This window comes from Xiphophorus hellerii, chromosome 21 (genome assembly GCF_003331165.1).
Source record: "Xiphophorus hellerii strain 12219 chromosome 21, Xiphophorus_hellerii-4.1, whole genome shotgun sequence".
Taxonomy (NCBI): domain Eukaryota; kingdom Metazoa; phylum Chordata; class Actinopteri; order Cyprinodontiformes; family Poeciliidae; genus Xiphophorus; species Xiphophorus hellerii.
Genome location: NC_045692.1, coordinates 6,974,579 through 6,990,622, shown reverse-complemented (window position 1 = coordinate 6,990,622; position 16,044 = coordinate 6,974,579). Strand labels below are relative to the sequence as shown.

At 41.5% G+C, this 16,044-nt stretch overlaps 1 protein-coding gene across 1 annotated transcript in view; it reads right to left on the bottom strand.

Moving 5' to 3' along the window:
* Positions 1-16,044, bottom strand: part of arhgap29a (Rho GTPase activating protein 29a) — a 35,729-nt gene that overhangs the window by 18,547 nt on the left and 1,138 nt on the right. Inside the window, exon 2 of the mRNA XM_032551026.1 lies at positions 15,081-15,466. Coding sequence (XP_032406917.1) covers positions 15,081-15,366 — 286 coding nt within the window. The 5' untranslated portion in view covers positions 15,367-15,466. The remainder of the gene's footprint in view (positions 1-15,080; positions 15,467-16,044) is intronic.

The following is a 16,044-nucleotide window of genomic DNA, read 5'->3' as shown; positions in this document are numbered from 1 at the left end:
AAAATCTGGTAAACATAACTCAACTTGGACACCTTTGACCCACCCGAGATATCAGTATTGCTAATCATTTTTACCATAGTGAAGTCACCACCGTATATGTAGGACTTCCAAGGGTTATTAATAATGTTGCTCACTGTGATTTAAAATCTCAAGGTCAGAAATAAAATCAAAGTTGTATACCGTAAACTACCAGAAAAATCAATAGGGTTTAATAAACTGTGGTCACATTGGTGATGGACAGCATAACCTCAGACACCACCAGCCAATCAGTCACAGCATCATCTGTGCAGCGAAACCATCTAAGCTAACTGCTAAATGTGTGGTATTTCTATAATTATAGGCTACATGCTCAGTTAATTATACAGAAAATGGCATTTCAGGCATTCTGGTATACACATTTCTCTTAGAGTGAGTCAACACACCCATTTACAAAAGGACAAAATGCACTTTGTTATCAAGCAACCTTGAAACTTTGCTATTGGCATGCTTTAGGGCTCATAAAAGGGAACACGTCAATGAATGAGGAGTCAGAAAACAAAGAATTACAGGCTGGTGAAGCCTTCACTCGCGTGAGGACAACAAAACAGTTAAAAGCAGAGACGCCTCTTATCTGTTCCCTCATCTATCAACCAAATGCACGTAATTGTCACTCTGGCCCAGTAGCTCTGCAGTACTAGACTGTCAACATGTTGAACACACAAGCAGCCGGACACGTTGTTGTCATCTGATGCTTTAAACACAATGCGCGCTGTAATTATCTACGTCAGGTGTTTAAACGACTGGTTGCTTCTTAGTCACACCTCACTGGAAACGCATGCAGACTGTTTCCAGGCAGTAAAAAAAAAAAAAAAAATCCACATTTTGTGCTGACGATTGGCCCCGGATTAACCATCATGGAAAGAGGGATCAGAAAGACTTTAGCCATCTCCCGGTTTTGCCTTTTATTTGTGAGCCCTCTTTCCCCCCCCACAGAGTGAGACAAACACTGCTGCCAGACGACCAAAAGCTGCTGGGCTCTTTGGGGCCGCCGTGACAATGCTGGTTGCTGATGGGACTGATAAGTTCACACCAACCAACAGGTAACGTGTGACGGCCAAAACTCACCAACTGTAGTAAACATTCATAGTTGCTTAAGAGGAGAGATGGCACAATGCAATCACAGCTGGGCTTTCCTAAATGGATAACGTTCTACCAATAGACGTTATACCCTCAACTGTCTTTGCTTCTACTGTGTTATTATTATTATTATTATTATTAGGACTGGATGATTGGATATTAATAAAATGGATATGAAACAAATCTGGTCTGGATTTCTAACCGCAGGTTTTTTCTAAGTTCACCAATAACAGTGATAGCAAAGACAGGTTAAAGAGTCTCTTTGGTGAAACATTTGGAAGCACAATAGCAATATAGTATGCTATATTGCTAGTATAGTATGGTTAGTGTATGTGTTCATACACTAACCATAGTATGGTTAGTGTATGAACACATAGGGAGACTGATGTCGAGTGTCTTTTTTCTTTTTAAATTCACCAGAACTCCGTCTTTACTGCTCTACATGCCAACAACTTCTGCAAATAAAGTCACAAGTCAAAATTATTTTAAATGTACTTTTTTTTTTAAATGTTTGCCTTTGTTAAGGATTTCATAGTTGGTAAATGGGTGTTGTTAATGTCTTCCAATAACATAATTACCTTGTCGTATTTTCAAATTTTCTGCCAACTTTAAACATTTTTTAACTCAAAAACACGGTGGGCCGCTGGATGATTGCCTCAGTGCCCCGCTACAGGGCTTAGCAAGTTTTCAGATGGTTTTTGTCATGAATGTGCCATAATTGCAAAATATTTAATAAAGTAATTAAGCTAATTAAGGCAAAAACGTAAAAGGGGCATACAAGAGATTCTTCAAAGACCAACCATTAGCACCATCTATTAGTATAAAAGTTAGCAACGTCTTGCCAACATAACTTAGTCCAAACCAGCTGTACACCATGATGCTTTCAAACGTCTCTCCATAGGACTTGTAAAGTCCCATCTTTCACCATAGCAACTGTGCTCATTTATCTTCATCATTTGCCAAGTACAGATCCAACCAGTACAGAGAACCTGGTGTGTTTTTCATCATACCAGCCTTTTGTGCTTTTGTCTTAGAGCCACATGAGGTGGGAAACATGCCAGTGTGCTTTTCGTATAACTATGCATCAACATGAGATTACTTATTTTGACATAATCAATGCACACATTTTCACTGGACTCTTTCACCATAGAAACAGGGAACAAGTATAAAATTTAGTTTGGGAAACATAAGTCAAAACCACAATGACTTTGATACAGGGCAAAGTTTATCACAAGCACCTCTAACTTGTGCCAAAACTTTCTAGATTCCTTATAGTCCCATTTTTTTGTGGCTGCATTCCAAATTGCAATTTTTGTAAAGTTTTGATTTTAGTTTTCTGACACCGTTTTAATTTCTGAGCAGTTGGTTGGAGCACACACAGCTAAAAATTGTCAAATTTTGGTCACCCGCCTATTTTTCGGTGCATCTCTACAACAAAGGCAAAGGCTTAATCGTCTGTCCGGCAAACTGAAAGTCCTGAAGGCATCAAGCAATAGATTTATTAAATGCAAACGTAAACCATAACTTCCTCAAAAAAGATTTCAAATGAAGGATCTTCATTTGCCAATCTCTAAGCACTCCACTTATCAATGGTGGCCTGTTGCCTGTTTTTTTTTTTTTATCCTAAAAGGGAGCTAATTAGCAAGACATTATAGCTGCATCCACCAGCCCAGCAGGGCACAGGATAATGTAAAGAGACTGATTACTTAACCCTTTCGCGGCCAGTCTGGGTGCAACACAAAGAGAGAACAGCTCGTTCCCAGCAGGGAGGAACTGTTAAACAGAAATCTTACAAGGTGGATTTGTTTTAGAGGAAGTACTGTGATTCACAAGGAGGGGAAATTAAGAAAACGAAAGAAATGTACTGTATATCAAGGGCTCCTAAACACACAAGGCAACATACTGCTAAGGTGGTGTTCCGGTTTGTTTGTTTTTTTCCACAGGGAAATCTTTGGTTCTGCAGTGTCCAAGGCTGTCTGTTGTCCTAGAGCCAACAGTGAGCCTTGCTGCCTCATGGGCATGCCACATTTATGGACCAATAAATCACAACAGCTATTCCTGCTCCTTGAGAAAAGAAGCTTTGGAGTTTATAAATGTTTTTTGGGGTTTTTTGCTCCAAATGGAGTAGTCTCTAGAAGAAAAAAAAAAAGAAAGTGCAAAAGCAGTAATTTGTGAGAGAGTCAGAATTTGAACGTAGACTGGAAATTTGTGTGGTTTTTTGGGCTTGCGCTATCCCTTGGGATTTGTCCCAAATTTACCCCTGCGCACCCACCCTTCACATCCCAGCTTCATCTGCCGGTTAGGAGAGAAGGAGAGACATTCCTTGGCATAATGAAGCTCTGGTGAATGAAGGCTACATGGGGATCAGACTCGGATCGTGATGAGAAGGAGGCCGCAGATCAGGAGCAGGGCTCTGAGCCTGCCAGCAGCGCATTGCCAGGTTTTTACTTCATTAGCGTCATGGAAACCCAGCATTCCAGCCTCTTGTTTGGGAGCTGGGGCAGGAGTTGCGGGAGCAAAGGGTCGAGGTGGGGTGGTGTGTGTGTGTGTGGGGGGGGGGGATCCATAATGAAAACGTTGTCAGATCGCTCACAATCGAGGTGACATCTCAGTACCAAAACACTGAGCAGATGCTTCAGCGGCCCGGCTTTCCAAAAATAATGTCAGCCCGTTTCATGTCATCCTTAGCCCAAATTTAAAGGGGTCACATATTAAATGCCCATTATTACAAGATATGACAATAAAGGCTACATAAAAAACATTTCAAGGGGCGTGCTGTGGTGGTGCAGGGGGCTGGCGCGCCGAGCGCTTGGAGGCCTTGGTCCTCGACGCGGATGTCACGGGTTCGGCTCCCGGTCCCGGCGGCCTTTGCCGCATGTCCTCCCCCCTCTCCTCGCCCTCTTTCCTGTCTGCCTACTGTCGCAAAAAATACGACAGTAGGCCGCAAAACTCTTCGGAGAAAAAAATGGAAGAAAAAAAAAAGATTTCAAACTTGAATGCAACTACAGGAAAATGGGATATTATGTGGATGGTGTCTGTCCCCCACCTGCAAATGAGCTGAATGGGAGGTGGTCCTTTAGCTTTTTCACCTTTTCATGCAATTTTAGTGTTTGTTGATGAAAATGCAAGCAACAAAACATAACTGGATGCCACAGGAAGTTTCTGAATGATTTAAAGCAACTTTAATTCTACTGCTTAGGGGTCATAATCTTTCATAATTCTCAAATGATTTGCATCAAAATCAGTGGAAACAAGGGGGCGATATAAATTCAACCGAAAATAAATTAGACTTAAATTTATTTATCTGCAATTGATCAACAATACAAACGGTTGGTTGGTTACTTAAAATGAACATTTAGTGACTGCTTGATGCCAGAATTATGGAAAAATAACATTATGAATGCTCATCTTGGATGAATTTGTAACATTGTTCCTTCCTAAAGAGAACATTGTATCAGCAGGTAAAGTCTTCACAAAAACCAGTGATCTGAAATTATCTAAAAAAAAAAATAATAGTAATCTGGTCACTGTATCTCTAAATAGTGTAGCAAAAAAAAGCAAATTACGTAGCAGCAGAATAAGAATAAGAATAATAAAAACTGTGTACAGCATTAGTGTGCAAACATGAAGGGGCTCAAAGTACAGGCAACTGTCAGAGCCTGATGTTTATTTCCAAAGTGTCCATAGTTAATAGTTGGATTGACTTTTTTTTTTTTCTTTTACAGTTTTATCTGAAGCCTTGGTATGAAAAAACCCAGAATGCACTGATGTCATCCAGCAGGCATGAAAAGAAACAATTCAGTTCTTCACAAGTCAAGGTAATAAAAAGCGATGATTAACATTGTTACAGCCTTCTCAAAAAGGAAGGGATTCTTGTTGTTAAAGTGCTTCAAATGCATTGAGCTTATAATTTAACTGTTTGGTGTTCTTGGGTGGGGCAGTGTAACATATTCCAGCACTTCTGTTGAGCAAACAGCATCATGATTCAAACATAAAAACAGCTGAGTTTGCTTGATGTACACCATATGTTACTAATCTCCATTTGGATACTTGCTATCAGTGACTCAGTTCTTTGTCATCTCGAGCTTTCCATTTGGGCCTCGACTCGGAGCGATTGGACGGCATTCCTCCCCTTGAAACTCTTGCAATGAATTACTGTAGGACTGGTGTAAAATACCTCCTTCAGTTTCTTGTGACCTCCCCGAACAGATCCCCACCTGGACCGGGTCCAGTCACATAGGAGGAGAAACAGGACGCCGGACAGGAAAGCATTGACCGCCATCGTTTAAAAGCCTCATTTGTCCCAATCGATTTGACTACAGCTGGACATTCCTTGTACTCCTCCGAGAAGTACCCTTATCCTTCATTCCCCATAGAGGACAGTCATCGAAGGCACAACGAAAAGGCTCCTTTCAGACTTTTTAGCTCTTTGTCTTAGCGCGGCAACCAAATGCAACTCTGGTAATAATGACCTTTGTTCAAAAGTGATTCATTTCCAGCAGCCTGGGGGTGAAAAGCCACATTCTTTACCAAGCCATGTCTAAAACTGACCCCATTGTTTAAGTCTGAATTTTAGGTATTTGCAGCGCTTACGGTGGTCTTCAAAAGAAAAAAGTCCACTTAACCTCTAATGCTTTGTAGGGTCACTGCAGATGAAGGGTCAGAATACGGCTTGGTATCCCCCCCCCACCTCTCTCTCCCCAGCATATCTCCTGTGGTCAACACACCCTCTTACCCCCTTATGTGGACAGACCACCGACAGTCCCCTCTGTGGATTAGCAGATTACATGCAGCTGGTAAAAGGCACGGGAACTTAGCCTTTGCAGACCTCTCCGGTCACACTGAAACATTCCCCTGGATCTTAAACCTTTGAAGCCATTTTTCCCCATGACTGCATACACAAAGAGCGAGAGAGATCCCTAGGCTAGACACACAGCACCTTCCACCTAGACGGGGGGGTTTTCTGTCGCCACGCTGGAAGCAACTGCCTTCGTCAAGCATGTTAGCTTTTATTCAGTCAATGCAAATGAGAAAATATGATCAATGACAGTTGCACTCTCAGACTTCAAACTTGACTCAGATATTTGTATTGAAATGTTTCTCTCTCTCTCTCTCTCCTTCATTTCCCTCTCGTCATCAAGAGACAGGGAGCTTGTCTTTCTGAATGCATCACCCCCTCCACAACCACCACACAGACACCACCTCTACCGCCCACTGTTGATGCAAAGCTCTGAAAGCTGGCATTCCAGCTATGCTTCTCTTGAAGCATAAAATGCCCCCCCCCCCCACCACACACACCGTGTAACCTCTTGTTGGCAGCTAAACTGTTCAGGCATTTGGCTCAAGAGTTGATCCAAAAGTTGTGTCCAGCAGCCAGAGAGTAGGGAGTCTGTTGGACAGAAGCTTAAAGATGGGGGTGGCCTTTTTCCTGCACCTGTCAAGAGACTGTGAGGGGAGGGAGGTGAGTGGAGCATTTAGCTTTAGCCATCATCCTTATCCTGAGACAATGCTGATACAGCCGTCAAAGCAACAACAAAAACAGCTTCAAGAAAACAGTTTGTGCTGTGCGTCACAATGAAAAATTTGCAGCAAAGGAGACAAATCGGATAAACAAGTCAGGGTGTTCTCAACCTAATGAAGATGGATAATGGGGCCAGTGTGAGTGAAAGGCTCCGCTTCACCCCTTCAATCAACAAGGTCATCAGATACAGTTTGTTGAGTGAAAAGGTCGGCATCTCCTTGATGGTAGATGTATTTGAAGTAGGAGGTTATAATACTTAGAAGTGTTCAGCTACATCTTGCTTGTAAGTCTTGTAATTTGGCAAATTCAGCACCACAATTTGATCGCAATCTGAGTGTAGAAGACAGGGCAGACTTGCCTTTTTTTACCATAAGATCAAACATTGGCTCATACTACAAAGCAGCTCTAACATTATCAAAGTATCTGCTGGCTATGTGTTTGTTGCATCTGAAACCTCAGACCTTATATGAGCCAAGAAATTGTGATTTATTTATTCTGGTGCTTTCTATTTATTGTGGTGCTCTCTACATGTTTGTCTGAGAAAACATGTAGAGCCACGGTGAGCAGAAAATTTGCCCTGAAGAAAGACTGGCATTCGTGCAATCCCTCTGTTGGAAAACAACAAAAAGGCGTTTTATAGTCTATTGATCAAGATAAAGGGAAATGAACTTTGAGTCAAAGTGTTTTAAATCAACTTATGCTACAGATGAGTTATTTCCTGGTTTGTTTGCAGCACATCAGGAATAAATGTAAGAAAGAAAAAAACCAAGATGTCACAAACAGAGTTCCTAAATGTATCAAACGTAGTAGGTCACTAGTACAGCTGGTTATCTGTCTAATAACATCTTCAATGGCCTTTCAATGAGTATCAAGCTTTAGTCAGTATGAGGTCGAGCAAGTCACACGTGAACATGACCCAAAGTTCAGGAAGAGGAAAAAAGCACTAACACTTAGGGTGTAGTTTCTGCCGTCCTGTCAAAACAACAGAGACAGATAAGGGTGATAAAAATGATTCACCTTAACAACATGAGCAATCCACGAGACAGATGACAACTAATAGTAGTGAAGCTAAGAGTAGGGCACCTTAAAACAGCTGTAAGAGTATTGGCTATTTTTCTGGTTTAAGTCAAAGCAGTTATGTCATGTTATACATCTTTGTTTTAAAGTTTGTGTTTAAATATCATGACAGATAATCGCAGGAGATAAATGTAGCCACCACAGTTTGTATTCAAATGTTTCAATCAGTTAATTTGAGGTAGCTCACATGCTGGGGAAGATTCTCAGTCCTCCAAGCGCAAACTTGGTTCTGTTTTCATCTCTGCTGATTGCATTAATCAATATTTCAGACATTATAAAAAGGTTAGCAGTAAATCCCTCTTCGCTAATGCTATTGACCTTTAATCCAAAGCATGAACAAGTTGAGGAGAGGCACCCCTAAGCCTATGTGTGGGATCAATTTGACATTTCTGTTTGTTTTAACCCAAAAGGTTAAAGGGGAAGCCATTTCTGAGCACTTGATTAACTGGATGTCATTGCCTATTCGACTACAATATTGCTATTTAATCATTTTCACAGACATAAGAGAACAGACACAAGCTCCTAGTGTGACCTCCCCGGACCCTAAATCAGCTGTAAACAGACAAGAAGCACAAGACTTTTCCAAAAAACCTCATCATCATCAATCCCCAACTTCTCATAGGCAGTGTGGGAATCCTGAAGCTTGACCTTACAGAGTCACAGACGTTGACCGTCTCCTAGAACAAAGCTGCTCCAGCAAGAAAAAAGGCAGCTATCGTCATAAATCTCTAAGGAAAACAGAAAAAAAGAAACATAGATGTACTGAGAAGGTTCTCCCATGGCATGAAAACATCTTACAAACTTGCCAGGCGAGTTTAGCTTTATCACCTGTATACGGCATGCATTTATTACCCGCACAGTGCATCGTGTGTGTGTGTGGTCATGTCATGCTTCGTTTCTTCGGGCAAATGGGTTAAATAGGTCCGCCATATGTCACAAGACCCATCGAGTTTAATCCCAGAAGGAAATTATCTGGTCCTTAAAACGAGGATCACCCAGGACAATTAAGCTAATGTAACATATCCTGAAAGGCTGCTTAATTAACATGAAGATAGTTCAGCAGGTCTGTGAGCACACCGAGGCTCTCTGACTGCAACGCGATATTCAGCAAACAACAAAGGCCTGTGTGGTCTTGCACTCGGGACAATTTACAGTGACTTTTAAGTCGGGGAGCAGTAAAAGAGCCATAAAAGGAACTTTTTTTGCGACGCTTTTACAGTGGATCCCAGACCCAGTGGGATAGACTGCCTGAAGTTAAACAACGCTTAGCCGCTGCCATTAAGAAAGTCTGGAAGGGTTTGTGAAAAAGACCCGAGCGGAGGCTAATTTTAGGCTGGTATTTCGCGAGGGGTGATTTAGAATATTGCTCGCTAAAATGGCATCGAGGCTTTCTCAGAGGACCCAGACCAGAACCACTTTCCCACAAGGCATTTGCATCAGCAGAGAATATTAAACCCACCTCCAAAATTAGAGAACACGCTCATTTTCCCACGATTCAAAAGCATACCAAAATGTAAACCAGACGTCATGTAGGTTAAGTGACATTTCACATCGGTGACCAACAGTTGTGCAAACATTTGGGCCTTTACTCGCTGATGGTATGTTACAGTATGTCATTGCACAAGTCTGCTGGAAACATACTAAGGAGGTGTGTGTTAATCATTAAAATCCTGAACAGCAGAGTGTGTGTGCACAAAGAGAGCTGCTAAATCCCACACTGATTAACTCACAGCTGCGAGTCAAAGTGAATCACAGAGAAACGCGTAAGAACTAAATCAGCATGAATTATCCAATAACGGCAACAAAATATATGGCTAGCAGTTGTAGTACACTCCAGCTTTTATCAGTTTATAGTGTGCTGGAGGTATTCCTTGAAACGATGCGAAACGGAGATCAGTTTAAGCTGGGTTCAGTGAGGCAGGACAAGAAAGTTTTCCAAGAACCGACTCATTTTCAGGACATACTATACCTGAGTGCTGCCATTTCATAACCAGAGGGAGCTTTTAGAGTGAAGTCATACAAAGCACAAAAGGTGCAAAAGGTTGCTCAAAGAGAAAACTAATTTCTAGGGAGGCATGTTGTTTGGTCATACAAGACGTGTAGCTATAATTTGGAGAAAACTTCACTGCACGCAAAGGAGGCAGTCGATTGAGGTTTGTTGAATAAGTGATGCATCTAAACCGTCACAGGCCACTGGTCCTCCAGGAATAGAGTTTGACCCATGTCTTCTGCAATTTTCCTGGCCGGTTTGGAAATGCTGTTTAGAAATCACACTAATCTCTAACAGAAGAAGCTAAAGATAGCTTAAAATGTACACCAATTGTTTTCTAAAAAAAAAAATTACAAAAACGCTGTTTAACAGCAGCTCCTCTCACACACAGTGTGACGTTGTCATCGTTTCACTTTGGAAATGAGGCACAAATCTAGTTTGATCAGTGCATGTCTGAAAACGCTTGAATAATTCAGCTCGGCTTGTTTCAAAACAAATGTCCAACTCAGATCCAATTATATAGAAATAATCCAATTGCCTGGAGTTCAATTTGATCTGAATCATAATACAGTCAAATTCAGATTGTTTTTTGTTAGTTGGTAAAACCTCATTAAGTATGTGGCTACAATGGAAAGGAACAACTTCCTACTTTCAGCAAATAAGAGCTCAAGAGCAGCAACCATGGTGATCACGATGATTTTGATGATGGCATTTGGACAAAGTGTAATGTTAATTGCTTGTTTCATAATTGGATACTCTATTATGCTTTTATGATGTAAAGCACTTTGAACTGCCTTGGAGCTGAAATGTGCTATACAAGTAAACTAGACCTAGCAGCTGAGAGAACAATAAGAGAGAGGGACAGAAAGCACACACACATATAGAGACACTGGACCAGGAGTACTTTATATAAGGAAGCTAAACAAAATGTGTGCTGTTTATGACAGAAATAGCTCTGTAAATAGTTCAGTACAAGACAGAGATGCAGCTAAACACAGAAGCATTGGTCAAGCATCATTCTCCATGGGAAAGGACCAAAAAATACACAAACAGTGAGAGATCCCAAAAGGATTTCATAAGAATTTATTACTAGTCTACTCTAACAGTAGATATACTTTGAAATTAAATTAGAAATAGTGTCAAAACCTTGCTGTATGGAGCTATAGCTAATACATTGTTTTGTTTTGCCATTTTTAGTCTTTAGCAAATGACACAAATTTCCTCACCGCCACTCTGCCTGGTGGATTTCAAAGCACTAAAACACCTGATTACACGCCTGTCCCTTTAAGACTGGGTTATGCTTACAAAACAAATAACATGTTTAGCCCTTAAGTACATATTGAAACAAACAACAGTCGTCTCCTGATCTCACGGAAAGCACCAATGCACCGTTTGGCTGTTGACAGACTAATCCCATGACGGGGAGCATCAGAGGGCCTCCCCAGTCCAAACACTAGAACCACGGAGCCCATGTCCACAGCTCAACAAACGCCCTCTGTGACCCTCGCTACGATCGCCCATCAAAACAAAATCCTACTCGACTGCTGACATGTCTCTCATAGGCGCTCACTGGAGCAGGTCAGGACCTTTCAAGCAAACTCCTGATGATGAAATATCCCCCCCCCCACACAACGTTGACTTGGCAGCGAATTACCCTGATACCCCATCTTCTCGGATGTGAGTAAATAACAAAATCCTACCAGGCAGGCCTCACCGACTGCAGCCACAACTAAGGAGCCACTATGTAACGGTGTCCTTTTAAGGATAATAAGCAATGCCTGGAAAAATGAAACACGGACTGAAGGGGGGAAAGAAAACAAAACAAAACAAAAAAACACCCAGGGGATCAATCCTGCGGCAACGAGCTATTCTTGACTTGGGAAAGAAACGTTTGTGCGAAAGCTGCCAGATAGCAGAAGCATGCTCGTCTGGAGATGCCTCTCGGGGACAATGAGTGTCAGTCTCACATCACTGACTGTGAATGTGGGCACTGTTGCGAGGGGTACAGGGCCCTAAGTTGAATATAGCTTGTGACTACTGGCTCTGTGAAGTTGAGGGAAGAAGGGGTTGTGTGTGTGTGGGTTGGGGTGTTACGGGGGGACGAGAGATTTAGAGTAATGAAAGGTTTGAACTATTGTGTTGTGCTTCAGAGACAATATGGCCATAAATTAGGAGGAGAGTTGCATCTCATCCAATCACTGCACAATCTGGTCACTCCCAAGGATCGGTTTCCGTTCCTCCATAGTAGACGGAGTCGTTTACAGAAACGTTCGATAAGTTAGAATGTCATCAAAACGTCAATTTATTTTAGGAACTTCATCACCATTATAAACAAATGGATGTGTTATAGTAGTACCAATAAATATCGTAAAACTTTAGTTCCACATCGTCCGCCCCTACGTCAGAATATTGAAAAATAAAAATAAAACAAAACAAAAATGTTGCTTTATGAAGACCAGTTTCAGTCTTATTTTCAAAAGTTACTTTTAATATAACTAACAAGCCTCGTCTTAATGCATATTCTAATGTATTGACTGCACAAGGTAGCAATGTGGCTGCTTTTACCCAAATCTGCCCCTTCCTGTAATTCAACAAGCATAAACCATCCCAGGGGAATACTTTGCTTTTCTAACACATGCTGGCATGCATTTAATTCAATTTGGGGAAAAACAAGAAGAAAGAAAAGGTGTTCTCGCTAGACCTATAAATCGTTTGCATTAACATCTCAAAGGATTGACAGGCGCTGATGTTTCAGTTCAGGATGCATCTCACCAGCAATCATAGATAATTATAATGTAGAGTGAACAGGGGATTACAAACTGGTTTCTCAACGGTTCCTTAGCAGCAAAGCCAAACTGTCTAAAATGACAGCTATGCAACTGGGCCACATAGCAAGGACCTGTGCTCACACGCTGTGTACCGATCCCGTTTAATCTGGTTTTAAACGGACTCAAAACTGCAACTGTATCTGATTACGCCAGACTCCAGGCAGACAATATCCAACAATCACGAGGGATCAACTTGTAGCTAAACCCTTCTTCTGCTCCATGAAGCTACAGGTTTAAATCTCCTGGCACATGGTGGTTTACCGCTTCGATCCGCAAGTGTGCCAACATGGTTACTGAAAAGTTGCTCAAGCTGCTTTATGTAGGACTGCACCTTTCCTAACCTTTTGAGGAAATTAAAATAAAAAATAAAATAAAATAAACATAGGACAAACAAGAAAAATCTGACATTTCCTTTTCATCATGTTTTGGGAGCCATGGTACTGCTAGTGAATAAAAATGGCCGACACCACCGTGTACTTGACTTTACATCAATTAGAGCTCTCTTAAGCAAAACATTGTGATTTTTTTTTAACATAATCTCTGGCACAACAATTACTGGCAAGTTTTTTTTGTTTTTTTATTTTGTTTGTTTTTTTTAAATCAAAAAGTTGAGGATGCAATGGTTTTCCAACAAGGTTCCCATGTCAGCAACATCACAGATCTTCAATCAGACTTAAAAGTGGACATGAGGACAAACAGAACAAGAGAACCAAATCCAAATGCTGTGTATATGTGGGAAATTCAATTATGGCATTAGTGAGATCCTTGGCATCACTTCTGGCAAAATAATGCTCAGTTTACCAAATGAGTTTGAGAAGACATCTTGAATGCTGCATGAGACTTTTGTAAAAATCATGTACTGCCTTTTTTATTGGTTTATTTATAGTGCTGTATGGCACAACACAACGTAAAGTTGGCTAGGTTAAGGAGTTTGGCTCAGGTTTGTAATATATGCTACCAGAAACAAACTGGTTTAGAGTTGGTTTGCTCTGCACCCTAGTGCACAAACCAACCGCACCAACTTGGGAAACGAACCAGAGTTCACCTAGAACAAACTAGACACTTTAGGAATGAAAACACCTTTACTCCAATCTGACCAGAACACATAGTTCCTGTTAAAAAGTTAGAACTTTTTTTTCAGCCTCACTCCAAAGCAAATGGTAGATAAATAATGGTTACATATCCGGTCTATGTTAGTCATCCCTTTCTCTCAGAAGAGCAAGAGGGGACAGAGGATGATTTTTAGACCCTGGTGGAGATAGAAAAGTTCAGTGGATACGATTATTTTCACTCAAAAGTATCATCCAATCGCCCAAAATTAAGAAATCTAGGCCAATTTTTCGATGCGCCCGAGGACAGTCAAGTTTTAGTCTGCTTTTCATAACCTTATGGCAAGACATTTTCTCTCAACTCTCTCATTTTGAAGAGTGTCCAAAAGAAATGGGCCTCCGTCTCAAACCATATGAAATTCAGGAAAACAGTAGTGCACAGATTGATATAAATCAATAACTGATCAACACGGAAAAGTAAAACTGAATGCTTATAAAAATGCTTCATGCTTTGCCAAATAATAATAATAATAATAATAATAATAATAATATATAGGGTAGCACCTGTAATTTTGCTGAAAACTATTTGCTACAGCGGATATTTTGCTTCAATGAAGAAAGATTTCATTTGACTTCACAATCACAAGCTTTTTACACATCTTTCCTTGGATTGGAAATCACACTGCAGGGGACAGTTAGCGCATCATTTCAAGACAGCTTTTAACTTTTCCCTCAGTGGCGTTTCATTACCCCGCTAAAATAAACATCGTTTTCTGCTTTACAGGAAAAGATAAGAGCTAAAGCAAGACCGAGATAAGACGGGTTGACTGACTGCGCGGCCAAGGCCGCCACAGGACAAAACAGGTAGTCGGGCCCGGCTGTTGTGTACACACACTGCAGCGAAAGCAACAGTGTGTGTACACAAGAGAGAGGACGAGGTCGACGGCTACATTCCGTTATAAATGCTGTTCGCTGTGCTTACACTGTTCAGCGTTTTTTTTTTTTTCTTTCCTTCCTTTCCATTCGCCGCTGTTGAAAGCTGTGACTTCAACGAGAAGTGTGGGACTCATGTGAGAGACAAACAAAGCGATAAGAAAGCACAAGAGAGACATGTTGTTTTGGTACGGAACACCGACACCAGATCGTTCGGCTCGCATGTGAAAGCGACAAACACTCGCACGAGTCTGACATAGTGACGTTGACGTGTAACTTGGTGCAAAGCCCAAATCCACATGGTTGTTGTGGAGACAAATCTTTCACAGGTCCCCTCCAGTGACACTTGGAATATCTGAAAAAGCTCAGCTAAGCTCAGATTAGGTTGCTGGTGTGTGGGTGCGTGTGTTTTTTTTGTTTTGTTTTTTATTACTAAGCTGCAACTCTGTAAACTCTTCAGGCAGCCTAGAAACACACCGTTTCAGCCACGTTATATCGACAGAAGAGAAATATAGCAAAAGCAAACACACGAGATGCATGCAAAGACAGCAGGCTTCCAAACACACCTTTGGAGTTGAACACCTCTTTGAGCTGCAGGAGCACGTCAGCAAACTTGCGCACGTCGCTGACGAGCTGCATGATGTAGTTTGGATCGGCGGGGGCGGCGTCTTGGTTGTCCGAGCTGACCGAGTTGTTCTTGGCCAGCCTAGAGGGGCTTCCCGACCCCATGCTGGAGCTGGAGAGTCGGGAGATGCCTAAAGTGAGTTTATTTCCACCGACACCCCCGCTGCCTCCGCCCGATCCACCCGATCCGCCGCCGCCACTGCTCTGGCGCAGCATGGCTGCAAGCATGCCTTTGGGGTCCCGCGGCCCTGGGGCCTCGATACCGGTTTCCCTTCGATTCAGCTCCGTGTTCACACCGACCGCTGCCGTGCAACAGGGATGGAGGACGCTGTCAAAATGAGAGAGAGCTTTATGAGCGTGAATCTGGTCAGAGGCAGCGGCAATGTTATGAAATGATCAACCGCTTTATGGCAGTGACACATGGGACTGGAATCGGTTTGATTTGTGCAATCCGTGACTAGGAATAATACATCACTATTCCTGCTACCTGTTGTTCTTTTCCTGCGAGAAGAATGATGCAAGAACTTATTTCAACCATTTGCTTAAGTATCTTCCACAAATAAATCTTCGAAATTTTCTTCGAAATTCACAACATGGAGAATCTACAGGGACTAACCATGCAGTGGGGACGATCAACTACTATATATTTTAACAGTTGGAAATGATTATTGTAAAGATAAACTAATTGAATCCAAAGGATTGGGATTGCTACTTTGGCCATTTAAACCATTTTTTCTATTGCTGGTTTTATGAGATCACCAATAAACAAATCTGTTCATGTCTCAGAAAACAACCGAATATAATTGTTAATAGTATTTGTTTCTGTGAGACTTTAATCAGTGATAGATTTAATCTAGAGACAATGAGAATAGTTGAATACTTAAATATTTTTCTCATCGTATTCAT